Here is a 20,076-nt window from a genome sequence, read left to right as displayed (position 1 = left end):
TCTGCCAGCAGCCCCTGCCAGGCTGCTCAAGGCCTGCCTGCACCTGCCCAGCACCACGGGGCTGCTCCTGTTTGGGGGCTGCTCCTGCTTTTTAGGGGGCTATTGTTTGGGGGCTGCCCCTGGTTTTTGGGGGGCTGCTCCTGTTCGGGGGCTGTTTATGATTTTTTGGGGGCTGCTCCTGTTTTTTGGGGGACTACTCCTGTTTAGGAGCTGCTCCTGTTTGGGAGCTGCTCCTGCTTTTTAAGGGGCTGTTGTTGTTTGGGGGCTGCCCCTGGTTTTTGGGGCTGCTCCTGTTCGGGGGCTGCTTATGGTTTTTTGGGGGCTGCTCCTGTTTTTTGGGGGGCTGCTCCTGTTTAGGAGCTGCTCCTGTTTGGGGGCTGCTCCTGTGTATTTGGGGGCTGCTCCTATTTTTTGGGGGCTGCTCCTGTCTAGGAGCTGCTCCTCTTTGGGGGCTGCTCCTGTTTTTTAGGGGGCTCCTTTTATTTGGGTGCTGCTCCTGTTTTTTAGGGGCATGCTCCTGTTTATTGGGGGTTGCTCCTGTTTTTTTGGGGGTTGCTCCTGTTTAGGGGCTGCTCTGGGCGGCTCCGAGCCTGGCGGCTGCCCAAAGCTCAGACCTGTCATCTGTTGGCCTGGCAGAACAGGCAGGACAGCCCAAATACCCCTTCACCTCCAGTGAGAGAAAAACGCCATCACTTTATCATAAACAGCTCTTCAGCTGAAGCAGCTAGGGATTTGAGCATGGAAATCCGGCATGGAAATGCCTTTCATTACACTCGTGTGCCTGAGTATTGCCATGAAAACCTGCTTTTGATCAAAGGCCGCGCAGCCTGCGGAGCCTCGCCGGGCAGGGCCCGCGCCGCCATCGCCGGGGCCGCGGCGCCACCTACGGGCGGAGCCACGTGAGGGGAGCCGCCGCCGCCTGTGGGGCCGTGCTCACACAGGTCCCAATGTCCAGTGAGCCTTTCGGGAAATAAGTTCTTCTAATGTCCAACCTGAACCTCCAGCGATGTCCTCTCATGCTGTCCTGTTCCCTGAGAGCAGGGCCGGCCCCACCTGGCTGCAGCCTCCTGGTCAGGAGCTGTGCAGAGCCGTGATGTCCCCTGAGCCTCCTTTTCCTCAGGCTGAGCACCCCCAGCTCCCCCGGCTGCTCCTCACAGGACTTGTGCTCAGCCCCTTCCCCAGCTCCATTCCCCTCCCTGCACTGGTTACAGCATTTCAGTGCTGGATTCAGGGGCTCAGAATGGGACACAGCACACGAGGTGTGGCCTCATCACTGCCCTGGTCCTGCTGGCCACACCATTGCTGACACAGGCCAGGTGCCTTTGGCCATCTTGGCCACCTGGGCACACCTGGGCTCATGTTCAGCCACTATTGACCAGCACCCCCAGGACCTTTTCTTCTGGGCCAATTTCCAGCCTCTCTGTGCCCGGCCTGTAGTGCTGCAGGGGGTTAGAGCAGAACTTGGCACTTCACCTTATTGAACCTCTTACAGTTGGCCTCAGTTGGATCTAACCTGTCCAGATCCTTCTGCAGAGCCTTCCTGCCCTCCAGCAGATCCACAGTGCCAAGCACCTTGTGTCATCCACGAGCTCAGGAAGGGTAGACTCAGTTAGGAACAGGACTTTCTGCTGGCCTCCAAACCTGAGAGGTGGCTGTGGCCTGCCCAGCTGGGGTACCCAGGGGCACAGCTGATGGATGGCAGGAGATGCAGCTGCTGCTTGGGATAAGCTCACCTCAGCCCCATGCACCTGGCCCCAGAAAGCTCAGGGGGCTTATCAGGAGTCACTCTGACTTTGCAAAATGCATGGCTAATTTTGGTAGACAAAGTACACGGAGTATTGGGTAGACTGACTATCCACCACAGTCAGTCAGATTAAGTTCAACATTGTTGGTCTGAAACTTTCCAAATCTGCACCTTAAAAATTATCACATGGCTCTTAAATTTGAAATTATTAATGCAGATACACTGGAGTTTTTATGTGCCCTGTGAGTCCTGAAGCCTTTTAGAGATGCATCAAAAACTCTGAAACCCAGTGAGATGGTCTGTGGCACCTGTGAGGCTCCAAACCAGCTGGGTCTGTGCCAGCCAGCTGGGACCAGCTCTGGTCTGTGGTTAGTGGCTGCTCGCAGCACACGGGGTGTGGGGACACTCTCAGCTCCACTGAAATTCAGGGAACACTGAGCTCACTGCAATGCAGTGCAGTAGAACTGCAACATGAGAGAGGGACAAATACAGGTATTTTTAGGAATACAACTCAAGTCAGTTATGGCAGTCGCATTTTACAACCACAAAAAGGAGGAGGAATAAACTGTTGGAAGCTCAGGAAGCTGTGGAACTGCTAAGCCTGGCATAGCAAATGTAGTTCCCTGACTTGTTCTGGTGCAGAGAATTTCAGTAAAAGTGGGCTTGGGCAGGTAGGGTTCAGTATACATGATGTCCTGCTTAGTCTAGTAAATCCATCATATGGAACGGCTGACTGGCAAAACAGGCACAGTCAGCATAGTGTGCTTGGGAGGAAAGCAGTGCATACTCTGACACTAGCTGATGGGTTGAAATAGCACTTTTGTTTTCATTCCTTCCTCAGTCTGGAGGCTAAAAACCCACTACCCCTCAGCAGTAAAAACAATATGGGCACGAAGCAGGGATACTGTTTTACAAAATGTACTGTGGTCCTTCGGACTAGAAGTTTAATTCCCTGCAAATATGCAAGATTGTCTGCCTTTAGGAGGCAGAGCTAGCTGTGGTCATTTAGTGTCTTTGTCAAAACAAACTTATTGATTGTACCCAACTGGTCTGAAGCAATTCATAAACAGGAAATACCAATACAGCAATCAGTAGCATTTTGCTCAGAGCAACATCTGTGCTCCAAGCAGCTTAGTCTAACACTAAACAGTACAAATCTGTTGATAACACAATGTCAAATAGTAAATCTGGATCAGTGTTGCATATATCCAAGATTAAGCACTTCTGAGTCAAAGCCTTCAACTCCATTAGAAAGAAATAAGTCTTAATTCTAATCTTGGTATAGTGGTGTTAGTGTGGAGTTACTTTGCTGATTTCACAGACCTTACATCACACTTATAAAATGGCAACTGAGATGCCCAAGGTAAGTCAGCCTGAGCTGTCTACACTCCAGCTAAATGAGAAGTGTTGAATAAAGGCTAGTAAACATGTCAAGACAAAATAATTACACTAAATATGAATTTTATTGCTATGGTTATTTTGCTATAAATGAATAAGGAGAATGAGGACATACAGTAAAAGCTGCAGTAAAGACGGAGTGCACAAGAACATAAAGGTTCTGGAGGGGACATTTGTTGCATGCTACCCTCCATGACTTACACAGTCTTATGCTGAGGAGGAAAACCACAAACACACCTGAGGAACATGGGTGTGAATTTTCTCCTCCACTCCACTTGCGTAGCTGGTTCCATCACCTACTGAATCTTCACTGAAGAACAAAGTAAGCCAGGGCTGGATGACATGCAAGGTAGCTCCATCTGGACACTGCTCAGAGTGTGCTCCAGCACTGGGGAAGATGTGTCTTTGCTGGAAGTCAGTGCAGTTGTTCTGTACAGAAACACTGTCCACCCCCTCCTCCCTAGTCCATCAGCCTGTACCCACTCACTAGAAGAGACTGGCTCTCTCTCAAATTCATGCAAAAGGAGCCAACAGCTATGTCTTCACATGTAACTAAGAATAACCACCAATAACCCTGGTTGATCTCTTTAATGTGGTCAGACTTACCAGAAGGCTGAGCATTCCTACCCCACCCTGAGGAAGCCTGGCTCTGTCCAGCTGTCCATAACTGCAAGCCCAAAAGTAACAAGTCCCAGATGAACATGTGGACTTGTGACTTCCTCAATTCTGAACAGACTGGCACTGCTGTATAACAGATTTATCCTTCCCTGACAGTGTGCACTGCACAAAAACAGTGCCACTGTGCTACCTGTGAACCTCCCATTGCTTTAGGGGGCTTAAGCGTTGGGCCCAAAGCAGGAATGCGTGCTTGAGTACAATGCAAACATTTGTAATAACAATGGAATTATAGTCATGAATAGCACTGTTCAGAAACAAACTAGCATTGCAATCTGCTTTGAAAATGATCTGGCTACACCTGCTGCCTCTTCCCATCACTATGGTATCAGTGGTCTGCAGAACCTGGCATGGCTGTCCCTCCAAGCCCCAGAACCCATCTCCTTCAGCTCACAGCAGCATCCACACCAACTGCAGGTACATTAAATGCAGAGCTGGGCAGAGAAAAGCTATTGAGTCATGACTGTGCATCCAGCCAGACATTCCTGTGGATCTGACCAAAGCTCTGCTGTTCCTGAGCAACAGGAGACACGGGCACATCTTCAGGAAGCAAGTCTGAGCTTCAACAACCAGGGACTTCAGGTGGCAATGCCCATGCTGCTGCTTTGTGCACTAGGATGTTGCTACTTCTGTCTCTGCAGTGAGATCAGAAAGGATACAAGCACCTGCAGGAAGATAACTGTGCTCTTGATTTCAGGCTCTAGCACAAGTTTGTACACTTGCTTTCTAGGTTCTAAATGCCTGTGCTTCTGAGATAGAAGACAGTTCATGATTTTTGTATAAAAGCAGCCTATTGTTTCCAAGCCAAAACTACAATCTTTGGCTTCAATTTGTAGTGTATTTTTCCATTGAGAAGTGTAAGGTTATTTTCTTAATGAAGAATTATTTCCATTTGAACTTTTTAAAAGATAATTTCTTTTAAATTTCAACCCAGGAATGTTTTGCAATCAACAGTCTTTATTTTATATCCTTCACTTGAAGATACTAGGGACCTAGACAAAGTTATCTCCTGAAAACACAAAAGACATGTCCCCCTGCTAACAGTTCTTCTCAAAAAAAAAAAAAATAAAGCCCAAACCAAAACAAAAAACCCAGCTGATTTACCTTTTGTTATCCTTTCCCAATTATTAGGAAATTCAAAAAAATCATATGATGCCCAGTGGTTTTATTCTCCCCTACTCCTTACAAGTGAGGAATCATAGAGGAAGAAGAGGAGATGGATGCACTCTGCAGAACTCCCTATTGCAAAGCACAAACCAAACAGCAGCATAGACCTGTAGTCAAATTCACCCCTTAAAGGGCTTTTTAAAAGGGCAGACATGTTTGTTCATTTACATTCCATCCCTTTCTGACCTCAAGGTCTCTAGGACAGCTTCAGTAATTTCAGTAATTCAGCTTCTGCAATTTCTTTTGGTTTGGACTAGCAATAAGAAACTTTCACTGTAGTCCTCTTTTGCACTTCCAGAATGTCCTTTCAGTACACCTGACTGGCAGAACATGTGCAGCTTGTGTTAACCTGTGAAAGGACATGCTTGCCACATTGGTGTACAGCTCAGAGCCAGCTTCCTGAAAGCAGTTTACCTTCCCTGGATTAGGCCACTCTTAGTAAAGCAACCACAATTCCATCTGTTTACTTCCAGTGAGTCCACTTGGTTGAGTTATTCCTAAGGCTCATGAAAGCCTAGTGCATCCCCTAGCTGCTCCCCAAACTCTTGTCCAGGACCTCTATTGCTTAAATAAGTAGGACAGAGCCAGGAGAATTTTAGGATGAAATGGAGAAGATTGGGGCTTCAGCTAAATTTATAAAGGTGCAAGTTCTCATCTATTTTCATCTTTCCTGACATGAAACACTGTGAACCATAAGGAAATTAACCTTCTTCTAAATGGAAGCATAATGGAAGCATAAGTAAGACTTAACATTAAAACAGTATGCAAATACAGGAAGCTAAAAGTGGAAGTATAAAAATAAGTCCTCTTACTATAAGAACTCAATTTAGGCACCCTGCCTCATTTACCTGAACAAGAAAGCCCTTGCATTTCTTCAGAGCTTGCTTTCTGTGCCAAGCACAGCTCAGCATGGATTAGAACAGGCCATGTAACACACAAAACAGCTGCACTCCAGGGGACAGCACACTCTAGAGAAACCACGCGTACAAGCAAAAACACTTGGAGTGTTTTTTCTCAGCAAGTCATGGAGGGAAGAGGAGACCTGCTGAATGTGAGGGGGAAATGTACATACAACAAGCCTAGCCTCAGCTGTGCTCAAAATTAGTTGCAAATAAGGAACCTGGGTTAGAAAACCTTGGTGGCTAAGAGGCAGGCATCTTATCCTAGCCCTGGCAAGGCAGCTGATACCAAAGTGCCCGTGTGCAAAGTGTGCTCGTGTTGCTTGTCTCTCCCCTCCTGTTCCTACCTGCAGAGGGGCTGGCAGGCCCAGCAGAGCAAGGGCTGTTCAACTTCCTTCTCCTCCTGCAGCCTCTGCAGAGCCATGGCAGTAAGGAGCAGAGACAATGGCTGGTTCCTAACAATGCAGCTGCTGCACTGTCTGAGGCTGCTGCTCTGCAGACACCTGCAAAGCTAAAGATCCAGTACTTCCATCTGACCAGAGAAGAGTCATCCAGGATAAAGAGGGAGCTAGAACAACAAACACTGCTCTTCTTTGCCACTGGTCATTCACATTCTGGAAGAATAAAAGAACTGAGGAGTGCTGCTGCTTCTTAGTGGTTTGCTCACACATTCTCAGACAACTCACCTGGATGGTGTGAGAGGCAGGTACAGGGCTCCACCTAAGAAAACACACTACCATCTACAGGCGACTTTGAAAACAAAATAAACCTCAAGCATGGCAGACTGTCTAATGCCAAGGAATCTCTGCTGAGCTCTATGTTTTTCCAGGGAATGTTTAAAAGCCAGTAGTATGTGTATCCTAATGCAGGACTCCTGTTAACCTCTTATTTGAACGAGATCTTAGACCCTTCCTCCGCAAAAAAAATCTTTTTTTCCTATGGTGTTTATAGTAACAGTCTGTTCATAAAGCAGGTAACTGCTACCACGTGACACTGGTGCTCATATTGATCCTTATAATTCTGAACATCAGACCAAAATTCAAGAGCAGCACATGCCATTTCCAACCACTTAACTAAATGGTGCCTTTAAACTCTCATTAAGACAGTTAAGAATCAGTTATTAAGATGTCACTACTGAAAAATAACTATTGCATTTTTCGAAGTTTAACAGTAAACAACATTGCCAATATATTATTGCACACAATAAAGGGGTTTGGAACTACAGAGATAAGGAAAGGGTAATCTAGAAGACCCAAAAGAGTGATCCCAGAGCCATTCCAGTTGCTGCTCCAGCCAGCATGCCCAGTGCCAGATCTCCATCGCTGTCACGGTAACGCTCTCGAATGATGACATGGTTTGCAGGGGGCTGGCCATAAGGTCCTAGGAAATAAGAGGTTGTTGGGAGGAGGGCGAAAGAAATGTGCATCTTAATACCATACTCTGCAATTTCAAAACAGGCTGTTCTTTCACCTTCTTCCTTCAAATGAATACTAATATTTTGTCAGCTGCACAGGTAGAATACATTTCTGCTTTGGATTCAGCCTCCACATTAATTAAATCCAAGGGCAATCCTAGCAACACTTATAGCCTTGTAACAACTTAACATCTGTGAGGAAAACTCATCACAAATGTAAAAGTGAACATTGTTCTGCAAAGAACTTATGAATTACTTGTATTCACTTTGTGGATTTAATGTAAGAAATGGGTCTAAAAATTGATTCAGCCTTGAAGCTAAGGCAAATAGTTTAGTTCTTCCCCCTTACCCCCTCCCCCTGAAAAAATCTTCAGCAGGTCTCAAGCCAGTCATTTGTCTGAAACTGTGCATCAATTATTTACATTTACTGTCTACTACAATTCAGCCTTCACATCGTGATCTGTGGGGTGGTGACAGCTGCTACATTTCTGTTCAGATGAAAATTGGCCAGTAGTAAGAAAATAACCTTAGACTCAAGAAGCCACTGACTGACCCTTGCTCTGTAAAAATATTTGTACCAGCTTCACCTTTCATGTTTTCTGATTTAGCTCCTAGCTGCAAAACAAACATAACAGTACTTGTTTCCCTTCCAGACATTTCAGGGAGATTAAATATTCTTGAAAATCCCACAGTGGTGTTTTGTAACAGATTCTTAAGTAATGCAACTAAATACATCTAGGAAAGACTTTCACTGACTCTCAGCAATGCACTCTCCCCCCTGAGAAGGACTATGTCACTGCAGAGAAGGGGCAATGGAGCTGAAGGTAGAGGGGTTAAGTGAGATGCTGTGGTGAATCTGAACCCTAAAGTTTAGCTGCAGTGACCCTGCTGAAGGAAAACGTTGAGCCTTGGCTACTATGCCCAACCAGTAACCAGTATCTTAACACACTGACTTGCAAACTGCTCAGGGGAGTTACTATCTGATGCTGCATTGTTGTCATATGGGTTTGGCTTGAGTTCCAAGGTCTGCTGGAATGTTTTAAAAACAGTTCTTGGGTTTTTAAAAAGCTACTGCTTTTCAGAACCAACATAACACACATTTCTCTGTGTTTGAATATTTATCACTTGTATCTTAGGACTTCAGTAACTTATGTGAAGAAAACTTTAGAAGCTTTAAAGGCTGATGCACCTCCCTTATAACAAAAATGGAAAGGGCAAGTGAAATAACCTAAAAAATGCCAAATGGAAAACAAAATCTCTCTCAAAACTGAAATAAAAAATTCTCAGTAGGGATTCTTCTTTGCAGAGTCAGATCATAAACAATTAGTTTTCTCATTTTTCTTATCATACAAATCTAAAGCCCCAGTTCTGTAACACTGAGGCTCTGTGCAAAACTAACCTTAAATTAAGGTGACTATGATCAAAAACACACCCTACAATTTTACTCTTTGCTTCCTGTTTCTGAGACTGAAAGCGATACAAACCTGAACAGAGCAACAGAAGATTTTATGTGGCTGAAATGCTGCCTTACAGCAATTCCAGCTCACAGGGAAGGAACCAGCTACAGCCTTGTTCTGGGAGTGGATTTACCTTTTAAACTTGCATTTAAATAATTAAACTAGGTTTAACAGAAGCAGATGAATGAAAAGCTCGATCAATGTCCTATATGAAATACTGAATCACAAAATCCCATCTTCTTCTGGCTCTTGTACCTTTCCTTAGAAAACACGCTGTAGATAAGAGTTCTGTATGCTTCAAAAGGAGTTCATTAAGCAATGTAACTATGCTGAGATCACATTGGGAAGGTTAAATCCCTTAATATCAATTTCACTACAGTCCCCTTTGTTGTGAAAGGATGAGTGGACTGGGTTCCAGTTACAGGTCAGGTTTCTTTCTCTGTGTGCAGGAGTGGTGGCTGGTAAAGGATGGTGATGAATAGAGCTAAAGCCAGAAAGATTGACTCAAATAGCTTCTGTGGGAAGGTGGAGGATGTGGCTGATTACCTTGGTATGGATACTGATAGGGCAGAGCATAAGCTTGTCCACTGGAGGCATAGAAGACCTGAGGGCCCACCGGGGGGTACGCACCATTGTACTGATCATAGCCATAGCCATAAACCTGGGGAAATTAAAAAGCTCTGTTACACAAGGACACTTTGCTATGGATCCAATCAAGCACACTGTTCAATTTGCCTTCATTTCTAATATAATTAAGGTTTCACTGAAGTATCCAGGATGTCCTGCTATAGCCAATCTACTTCCTGGAATGGATTCAGAACAGCTGCTTGGAAAAAAAGGGCACTCCTTAGCAGCATCTGCTCTCTTCCTTTCCTGGATAGGCAATGGCAGAGGCAGGGCCTGGATCATCAGGCTGAGCCACAGCAGCTCTGCCAGCTTCTCTTCTCTGCCCTCATGCCAACAACAGCTCTCTGGGGAGCTCAGAAGTGCCAGGAAGGCAGCAGCTGATCCCAAAAAACTCCAGCCAGCCCTCCAAGTGGGTATGCTGCAAGCATATGTCAGATTAAAGACAAATCCTCTAGAGCTGCATGTTTTAGAAGAATTTTTTTTTCTTCAAAAGAAGAGGCTGCACAGAGGAAGATTCCAGCAGCACAACTCATTCTTAACAAGAGTGAGAGGCTGGAGCAGATAGTGCAACAAGCAATATTGCTCCAAACTATCCCCTCACATATCACTGCACATCACTAAGCACATCCAGAAATCCCCAACATATCCTGGTTTGGTCCCAAAGCTGCTCCTTCACTGCAAAAGAACTGTGCATCCAGGAACTAGAGTTATTGTGTTGCTGTAACATCTTGGTACAACAAAATCCTTATGTGTTAAAAGTCACTACACCCTATTTCTAACACTCCTGATCTTACACCTTTCCAGTGCTTGCACAACATGAAAGTGTATTTACACCTCCTTATGTTAGAAGCTGCATGACCAATATATTTGAAGATCAACCAAATAAATTTTGCCCTGTCTCTCGGAACCTTTATTTTTCAAGTTCACTGAGCAGCCACCCTTTATACACCTCCCAACCAAATATGCCTCATCCCTTTGAAATTAAATCCATCTTAAATAAGAGCAGCAACAGACTGCTTGTGCCTTACTCTCTGCTGCTGTAAAAAGCTTTAAAGCTGGGTATAAGAGTACAATGCAGTACTCTGTGAGTGCTTGAAGGAGGCTGTTCCTGCTGCCTCGTTCATGTTGATGCTTCCTGACTGCAACTCTTACCTCAGGTGACGGTGTGGCATAAGCTGTGTAGGGAGGAGGGGCCGAGGAAATGGCTGTCTCATCATACATCACATCAGATCCCACATAGCCCTAAACACCAAGGATAAAGAGCAGTTATCACCTGTTCCTATAAACAGACAGAGCAGTCTGAGGATTAAAACATAATGACCCCAAAGAAAAAGTAACCTTTAGCCACACTGGGTGTTAAGAAAGCAGTGAGTACCTTGTGAAGTCTGCAAAAAGAAAGTACCTGGAGACTAGACCGGGGAGAAACAAATTCCTGATCAGCCACAGAAAGAAGACATCAAATTTTTCCCTGTGTGTGTGCCACAGATAGGGAAATGTGTATGTGCAAGCACCCTGGCTCCTTCCACCATTCCAGAGCCTCAGATATAGAAATTACCCTCCTGCTCATTTTCTGTCTTCAGATAAAGAAATCTTCACAACTAAGCTGGCTGCTTCCTGGCCCCCTAGAGTGGTATCATCAAGTTCTGCAGAAGTGGGTTAAGGAAGCAAATGCAGTAGCCAAAAGTAGTACATGAGTCCATTTAGAGTAAGTTCTCAAACACAATTAAGATTTCTTACACTACCTTTGTATTCTTGCCCAATAATATCCAAAATCTACAGTGATGCTCTTATTCCCTTTTCCAAGGCAAAAGCCAGCTCCCGTTCTTTAATTCACAAGGGAACATTTTAATAAATCAACAGCAAATGTATTATCTCTTGGACTAATGAAATCATGGCATCTGAGGACATAATATGGCTATATCCCAAGCCAAAGTCATGGTGAAGGAGGATTGCTTGAAACACTGTTAAAATACTATATGAAGTGGTATTTCCATCACCTGAGAAATCTTAGCAGTAAATGTGTTCTGCCCTGCCACAGGGATCTCGGTACAAGCAACACACAACCTGCAAACACCTGTAAATGATACAGTTCTCAAAGCTAAGGGGATCACCCTACTATTCCAGTGAAGTTAGGAGGCACTGCTGGATGCTTGAATTTTTGAAAAGTGTGTCACACATGTACAGACCAAACCCACTTCCCCAGTTAGTCCAAGTCCTCGTTGGACACCTTTAATAGCTTTGGAAAATGTTAATTTATGTATCTACTTGTGTAGAGGGCTACCTGCTCTACTTTGAGTAGCCTTGGGTTCTGCCTTGGCTGACCAAGGTCAGCACTGCCACGTTTTGAGCCATCTATCAAGGCTGGCAGCAGTGTCAAGAGGCATGAAAACAGCAGTTCCCATTTCCTGAAACCAGGAGCCACCATCTCACACAGGGTAAATCCCCTAAAACTAGAGCAGACAGACCATGAGTGTTGTGTCCTCTGCATGAGGACAAATCCTTCACTTCTCATTTAAGGCCACAAGCAGTGTAGCATGGCTGCAGTGTGACAAGTGTTTGCTTTGGGTATCTACAAATCTAAGTTATATCATCTGACAGATGCCCCCAGTAAAGTGGTAATGTTAATGTGACCCATCAGAAACTGAGATAAGCTTCTACAAAACACAGCATTTCCCCTGGAACAGAAACACCTCGGGTTGGTTCAGCCTAGTCATCCAAGGAAAGCTAGTGCTGCAGAGTTCTCTGGAAAGCAGTCTAAAGGAAAAACAAATTCCAGAAAATGCAGAGGCAATACACTCCTCCTCAGCATGCCTGCACTCCCCTCCAAGCATCTCACTCTTCCCCGTGTCTCTGCCAAGAAGCATCCCACAGTGGGATGGATCTACATTAACAAACAGCTGCTGTGTAGTAAGCTTCCTTTAGCACTGCACCCACCTGGGAGGCAACAAACACTAGGAGTGAAAAGTTCATTTCTGCTGGTTGCAGAAGATTTGCTTGTTGCCCACAGCCTCAGTGCCCACAGACCACTTTCCAAACATTTACTTCCACACAAAGAAATTATTCCTTAAAATCATTATTTTCCACACAGTATGTATTTGCCTGGACATGGCTGCAAGGATGTGTTTGTGATCCAGAGAATCATTCTTCTCCCCACCCACAAGCTTTACTATCATGCTCATGACCCTGTTTTTCTCTAGCAGAGAAGGATGGAACATGATTTCAGAACTAAACTGCTGGAGCACACAGAACACTGATGTGCTACTTCTCTATCAGTATAAAGTCTAGGTAGGACACTCACTGTGTTTGTTCTGGCATCCTGGAGAGCAATTTTCCATGCCCTGCAAAAAAAACCATTGGTTAGTGGAACACTGATAAAAATTAATGCCACATTTTTCTTTCAGGTACATGAAACAAAGAAGGTTAGCAACGAGAGGCACTGCAGGAGCAGAGTTTAAGATACTGCATGTGTCAAAGCAGAATGTGACACTCAAATGCACAAGTGTTATACCAAGACTAAGAAATAATTACTTTCTTTGCAGAGCTGAGAAAGAACAAGGAGGAACAAGAGGAGGAATGGCTGCAGTTTTGGAGGTCCTTGCTGCAAGCACAACAGGTAGGAAATATGCAGTCATGCTTAGGATGAGGTAATGGGAAGAGATGCACCCCAGCAGAAAAGCTCATCTGTGCTGATTAGACCAAGGGCCTTGCTGCTACTGCACTTCCCAGGAGGGAGGTACACCTCACCCAGCTCCTCCCCTGCCCGGGGCTGGGAGCAGGCTCCCTGGAACACACCTCTTGGCAAACAGTGATCACAGAAGTTACCTAATTCTACAGCCCAGCTCAGCTGAGAGTTCACAATTATGGAACATTCCTCCTATTGCTACTGGGGTGTCCTTGGGCTCATGCCACATCATGTGCTATTGAAGAATTGCAAAAGTTTTAAAACATCAGTTTAACAAGTCTTGCATTGATCATTTTAGTCAGATTCTTCTACACCTCCTCACCCTTGAGTGTTTTCAGTGACTTAACTTGCAGTTAGTTTGCATGAGCTAGACAACTTCTAGGAAAGATACTGGTTTTTTGTCACTGCAAACCTGCTTTTATTTGTTGAAAACTTTCTTAAAATATATCTCTGAAAGTTAGAAGGGAGAAAAATAACTAGGGAGAGGGATAAAAGAGGAAGAAGCAGCAAAATCATTATTCTCTGGCTGTCTTACAGGCAGTCATCTGCACTCTCTGCACAGAGGTTGACTGTCTTCCCATCACGGCAAACAATCTGCAGTAAACAGTCTCTCTGCTTCCCCTCTGGAGGCTGGAAATCTGAGTGAGAAAAACAGAGTTGAGTTATGAGTATAAACAGCATTTCACGAGCATATCTACAAGAAGGGAGTCAGTTTATGCAAGTCTGGACAAAATAAACAAGGGCCAGTTGTAGCTGCCTTCCATGGCATCAGAACGAGTCCCAGAAGGAAATAACCTGTTCTTAATCTTCAGAGTGTCCTGAAAGTAAGCAGCTCTGAACACCTTTCATATGAAATGCAAGTGTCTCACAGCAGAACCAATCCATACCTAGCAATGGTACTGTCCAGCACTTGTGTCCTTCCCTTGTGTCAGCAGCAAGTGGAGCACTAACAAATGCCAGAAGTGAACTTAGGAAAAACATTTGCTGAGGTTTCCCTTTCTAGCCGTGCCTCTCTGTCCAGCCAGCACTGTGGTTACACCAGGAACGCTCTGATTCGGACACACAGTCCTGCTGGGAACATCCCATCCTCCTGCACGCATTGTACGCTGTTCTGAGTTTTAACAGGAAGTACCAAACCCTAACCTAACCTATCTCATGGTGATACCACACCCTGGGTGTCTCCAAAGCAATTTAGGAGTTGGTGGGGTTGAGTTTTTTTGGAAGGTGGGGGATTCAAGGACAGTGAAGTTGCACAGACTTTGGACACGTTTACATCTGCAGTAGTGCTGTATGTGCTATGCTGGGCAGGCACTGAAGTTGTAAAGAATCTCTGGATACACAAATCCTGAAGGTTTCATTATTACCTCGACATTCATTCCCCACTCTGAGGTTGATACAGTGGATTCGCATGTGGATTTTATCTTCTAGGTCATGGCGATTTTGATCATCATAGAATATTAAGCGGCCATCAGACCATAGATCAAACCAGTTCTTCTTCCAGCGCCGTAAAATAGTACCTTAAAAATCAGACAATCACTTTTGAGGACACATATTGGGAAATATTTCTGTCCTAAAGTTAATAAAAAATAAACCAAGAAATCCTTCACGGTTGCCCCAAACAACATTCCAAAGTGCCAAGCAAAATCCTGTATTACAACATCCTCGCTTGGGAACATTAGAGAATTGGGTGCCATATTTCATCTAGAATTCAAAGCAAAAGTGGTTTTATTTTAAGTGCATGACCTGACTCTCGTGTTATAGCTTGCTGCAGGAACAAGCAGAGGACATGATTAACTGAAAGGCATTAAGTTGAGGTGTCAGGTAAAGTTTCCAAGTCCCCACTTTTATGCAGCACTAATTACAGAGCAGCATCTGAAGCTGAATGCCAGTCAGACATCTCAGATATGTTTATATCCTGTTTTCCATTAGAGTACCCAAAGGTCACGTGAGAATGCCATCATGACACCTCATTATGTTACGTGTCCTAAAAGGAAAAAACCCAACAAAAACAACCCACAGAACTACTTGTTTTAAGAAAACCTGGGAATTACTCAGCTGCTCTGATGTTTTCTGAAGAAATCCCAGTGAACAGGGAGAGAAGGACGAGAAAGACCCATGACTTACTTTGCCGGAGCAGCCATCCGCTCTTCACAAATGCCATTGTTGCTTAACCTAGTGGGCAGAAGAGGAAGGGGAGGGGGGAGAAAAGCAGTTGTCAGTATTTCACAGTAATACATTAGAAAGATGCATCTCAGTACCATCTATTAGAGCTGCATGTACCCAGCTCACGTGTCAGAGACACAGCAGATCCCAGCTGAAGATACTCAGTAAGCACAACTGGTGTAGGACAAAATGTGCAACTGCTGCGATCCAGTGTGACTGTCAGAGACCACCTTGATGATGAACTGGCAAACAAAACCCTACAGCTACTGCTCTTACAAAATGGGGAACAGACTGGAATGACTGCTTCCTGACTCACCACCAGTTCCTTTCAAAGTCCTCCTCTCTGCATACGTGTACATCCTGTATTCTGCAGTCTCAAGTTACCAAGCAGCCTCACTTCTACCTGCCTCTCTTTTTTTTTTTTTTCTGTACTTCCTCTTCTGTGTTTTTCATTCACTGGCTCAAAGTCCAGTCAAAACAAAAGCTGAAACAGTTTAATCTTAAACAGGAAGGAGAAAGCTGTTTTTATTACCTGTATTTCTTTCTTTCAAATCATCACTAGCTCACTCTAAGGATTAAAGTAAGTAAAAGATGAGCCTATAAAGTAAGATTCTGAGTTCTCCTCAGCTTTTAAATGAAGCTTGAAATAGCATAGCAAGGACTCTGTGTTAAATTCAAGTTATCACACGTGACATTAAGTACTCAGCCACTGCATTCTGGTTTATGAGCATGCTGAAAAAAGACATCAAACGTAGGATATATTGGAAAATGAGGTTTTATTTTATAGCCTAATGGTGTTCTGATTATTATTTTAAAAGAGATTATAAAAACTCAACTATCCAGATGCAATTGAACTAGAAGAGGAAGAACAGAAGCATTTTAAGCCTCCCCTGAGAAGGCTGCTTTTTAGAAATTATTTGTGGGGCGTGTAAGCCAATGGGAGAGACAGACAAGATACTGAAACCTAACAAATAACATCCTACTTGTAGCAGCATAAAGGGGGGCCATGGAGGGGTGAAAGGGGCAATACAATATTTGATAGACAGAGGAACTCCTCCCCAGCAAACCTCAGCAGAATGTGTTTAAAGCTGAGGAGAAGGGAGAAAAAGAAGAGTTTTGTAATCTTCTAGTAAAATATGAAGTTTCTAAAGATCCATGTGTTTCCTGACCTAAGGGGTATTACTTGTAGCTGTGTCCTCTTCAGACAACTGGGCAAATACTGTAGCACACAAGATTTATAACCATCAAGATTTCATATTTAAGGAATGCCACATCCTGTACAGGCTTGGATATGAAGGTGAGAACCACCTGCAGGTAAAGTCTGAACTCCAGGATAAACCTCATTCTTGACTTTTGTACCAGCTTGCAGGGAAAAGAAAGATTCTGCTAAGAGCCCACTTCTGAAAGGGAGCACCAGACTCCTGTTCTGCTTTAATTGTTGTCATCTGGTCCTGCTCTGGGATCTGAGCATGTTCTTGTCACCCCTACACAGACAGAGAGCTCCAGAAAGAGAGGCCAATTAATTCTTCCAGAAGAACAAAGCAGTACATAGGACCTGAGGCTCATTCTGCCACCACCCCAACACAGGCTTCTTCCTCTTGATTCTCCTTTACAAGGAAACAGCCTATTTGCTCTTCATTTTCACAGGAATGCGTGTCTCTAATGGTGCTTCCATGCCTTACAGTTTGCCCAATAATGTGAAATCGCTGTTTCTGGAGGCTGTTTCATAGTCTACAAGCCAAAAAAGAATTTGCATGAACTTCAGTTCTGCTGCAAGTGTTAGACAAGGCCATGGAATGTTGTTGCTACCTTTAAACCGACTCTGTTACACAAGAGCATAATTAGAATTAACTTAGACACAAAAGGGGAAGAACCAAAGAAGAAAACCTCTCTCTTGACAAATTGAGTTTTGCCTGTGATTATGGACAGCTCACAAAGTCTCAGAGCTGTCTAAAGCTACAAGAGCAAATGGGGCTTCAGCAGCTGTACAGCACCTTGCACGTAACCTCAGAGGCAGCAAATACCCTTTCCCAATTCAGAGTTTAAGTGCCCAAAACTTCAGCTCTGGAGTGAGAGCAAGGAATCACACAGAAAAATCTGCCAGCACTTAAAGCAGGAGGTGCAAAAACAATTAGATATTCTTCCTTGTCCTTTTTAAGCATAAGGGCTCATTTGAAGTCCTATACAGTATTCACACTCCTCCTACATGATGTTTAAAAGCATATTTGCAGAGCTAGAAGACAGCCTAGAAAGATCAGCTGCATTTGAGTAGTATTTGCTTGTTAAACCAGCCCAGTGCCACCAACATGAAAAATGATACTTAACCAAAGCTAAATTAATTTATAACGAATATGAACAAAAATGTTTTGGAGACTGAAATCTAAGAGTAGTAGCACTCTAAAGTGAACTCGAGTTAGGGGTGGATGCAGTAAAGGAGTGGACGACTCCTTTCTGCTCCCTGGAACAGCAGTTTTCTGTACGGAATATAACCTGGAGTATGCAACAGTCTGTTCCAGTCCCTTTCTTGATAAAACACACTTTTAAACAAATCAAGCGTTTCTCCCTGCAGCCTGTAATCAGTAGAGCAATTCTGACCAGTGAAGTTGGGCCCGGTCCTGCAGTCGGTGTGGATGGAGAGGGCTGACAAGCAGCCGCAGCCCGGCGCGGAGCCGGGGCCGCAGCAGTGCCCGCAGACACGGCTCCTGTACTCTCCGCCCCTCCCGCTCCCATCAGCGCGAGTTTTCTATTTCTGGAGCTCCCTGGCCCTGGCCCAGCTGCGCAGGCCCTTTCCCGTGGGCTGTCTGTGCTCCCCGAGCCAGCTCCCAGCCTCTGCCCGGCGGTGCTCGCTCACACCGGGACAGCCCCACGGCAGCCCCCGGCCCTCCGCGGCGGTGGCTCCGCTCCGTGCCCGCCAGCAGCGGCCTGGCCTGGGCTGCACCTCCCGCCGCCCACAGCCGGCTCCCGGCACGGCTCCCGGCCGGCTGTGCGCCCCGCTGACCTTGGCGGGGCTGGCGGCCAGGCCCTCCCCGGAGCCGGGCGCTCTTGGCCCCTTCCCCGCCGGCCCTCCCCCAGCCCCGCACCGGCCGTACCTGCCGTGCCCGCGCCGCCCGGCCCCGCTCCGCCCGCGGCCGGCCCGGCCCCGTCCTGACGTCAGGCCCGCGGGAGCGGCACGGCCCGGCCGCTGGGCAGGGAGCGCCGCCGCGCCGAGCCCGCTCCGCTAATGCCTTCCGGAGCGCTAATACATCCCCTCCTTCCCGGGCACGGCGGGCTCTGGGGCGGCCGCACGGCACTCAGCGATCAGCCTTTTTCTTTTCTTCCGCAGCTTCTGATCTCACGCCGTGGAACCGCAACAGAGAGTAGCAGGCGCTTTGTTCAGGCAGTCCCGCAAGTACGGGAGGCAGGAAAGGCCGCTGGTGTGTGACCTGTTACATAAACAGCCGCGCCCGGGCCATGCCTGCATGAGCGCCCTGCGCTCCGCCGGGGTCAGCGCTGCCCGCTCAGCCTGAAATGAACAGGGTCTATGCCTTTATTAATAGTCAGCTCTTTATTAAAAAGTCAGCTTGGCAGGGGGCTCGACAAGGAGCTCGCCCCCACTGTTGTAGCTTCTCCGGTAGTCGAAGGGTGAGCAGGCGTGCAGAGTCTGTCCCTGGAGTTTTCGTGGCACACTGGGAGCTGGAGGTGCAGAGGTGTGCAGTCTGTATCTGAAGTCCAAGCAGACCGTTCTCTCCCATTCCCCCCTGGTAACACCAGGAAGTGTGTGTGTCCTTTGCTCCTGCTTCCCACAGCCCAGTCCAGTCTGGTCCTCTGTAGGTTATGGTGACAGGTCAAACACAGACTAGGGATGGGGTTCCCTTTTCCCCAACGAGCACACCCATCCAGCCCCCTACACTGTACCCATCTTTTCCATTTAGGGGTGTTTTTCATTTTGCATCCCAGTCCTAGAATGGTAGTGAGGGTGGGGGGAGGTAGGTGATTCCCAGGACCAATTAGCTAATTAACATTTCAATGTCAGTACTTACCCAAGCCAAGTGTCCCAGCCAGGCTGTTTTGTTCATAACAAGCCGGGGTCGGTGCAGCCCGCACGCCGCTCAGCCGGCACCGGCGGGGGCACCGTCTCACCGCCTCATTATCTCCGTCATTCAAATTGTGTTTCCATTTCTAACGCAAAATGTATGAGATGGCTACTGTAGAAAATGAGAATAACCTCTTATGGAGATGTAATATTTCCCCTGATTGATGGAATTTCCTATTAGAACTTTCCCCAGGCTCATTCTGGCAGCCTAGGAGGGAATACCACTATTATAACAAGTAAAAAGAAAAAAAAAATCATTAATTTGTTTGCTTCAAACTCTTTAAGCCTAGGTAATACAGAAATAATATTCATCATAGTTACAATTTGACTTAATCTGTCAACAAGCTCCTCAACTTTCTCCTACCCATCTATTGTCTCTTCTTCAGCACAACAGCAGTTCTAACTAGAAATTACATAGAAAGCTACACTGTAGTGTAGCTTTTACTTTCATGCCTCTCTGAAGGACCAGAAAAGTAGTGTAGGTAGAACAGGGGAGATAAAAAGAGATCATCTGTGAACAGGACAGATTTCAGAAAATACCAGTAAACGAGATTTGTGTAGGTCAAATTCTACTTATGTAGGAGTCCTTTCTCTAAGGCTAAACCTGTCACCCTTCATTGCTGAAAAAGTATTTTCAGAAACAGAGGTATTAGTTTGGTGGTGGAAGGCAAGCCAACCTTTACACCGGGGGAGGGAGCAGTTTTCTTCTGGAATCAAAAATACTTCTCTGGAGGATTTGGGAATCCAGCAGATCCTGCCCTGGGTGAACAGTGACAAG

The 20,076-nt window shown here is 45.7% G+C and overlaps 1 protein-coding gene across 4 annotated transcripts; it reads right to left on the bottom strand.

Moving 5' to 3' along the window:
* Nucleotides 1–3,188: 3,188 nt before the first annotated feature.
* On the bottom strand, nucleotides 3,189–18,346 carry PLEKHB2 (pleckstrin homology domain containing B2). Of its 4 annotated transcripts, none has more exons than XM_030279822.4 (8): nucleotides 18,225–18,305; nucleotides 15,188–15,235; nucleotides 14,428–14,580; nucleotides 13,599–13,701; nucleotides 12,680–12,719; nucleotides 10,534–10,623; nucleotides 9,301–9,415; nucleotides 3,189–7,263 (listed from the first exon to the last, which is right to left on the bottom strand). In XM_030279822.4, exons 2-8 carry the CDS (start codon nucleotides 15,222–15,224, stop codon nucleotides 7,127–7,129), a joined length of 675 nt encoding a protein of 224 aa, XP_030135682.4. In that variant the 5' UTR covers nucleotides 15,225–15,235; nucleotides 18,225–18,305; the 3' UTR covers nucleotides 3,189–7,126.
* Nucleotides 18,347–20,076: the final 1,730 nt, after the last annotated feature.

Source organism: Taeniopygia guttata, chromosome 9 (assembly GCF_048771995.1).
Source record: "Taeniopygia guttata chromosome 9, bTaeGut7.mat, whole genome shotgun sequence".
Lineage (NCBI taxonomy): Eukaryota > Metazoa > Chordata > Aves > Passeriformes > Estrildidae > Taeniopygia > Taeniopygia guttata.
This window is presented reverse-complemented; position numbering and strand designations above follow the sequence as displayed.

What these genes read in the sequence shown, in the direction of transcription:
- PLEKHB2 (XM_030279822.4), bottom strand. Translation starts at nt 15,224, where the DNA reads ATGGCATTTGTGAAGAGCGGATGGCTGCTCCGGCAAA. An exon ending in CGGATGGCTGCTCCGGCAAA is followed by an intron (nt 14,581 to 15,187) that starts GTAAGTCATGGG and finishes CTGATTTTTAAG; the next exon opens with GTACTATTTTACGGCGCTGG. An exon ending in AGGATGCCAGAACAAACACA is followed by an intron (nt 10,624 to 12,679) that starts GTGAGTGTCCTA and finishes CTTGGTGTTTAG; the next exon opens with GGCTATGTGGGATCTGATGT.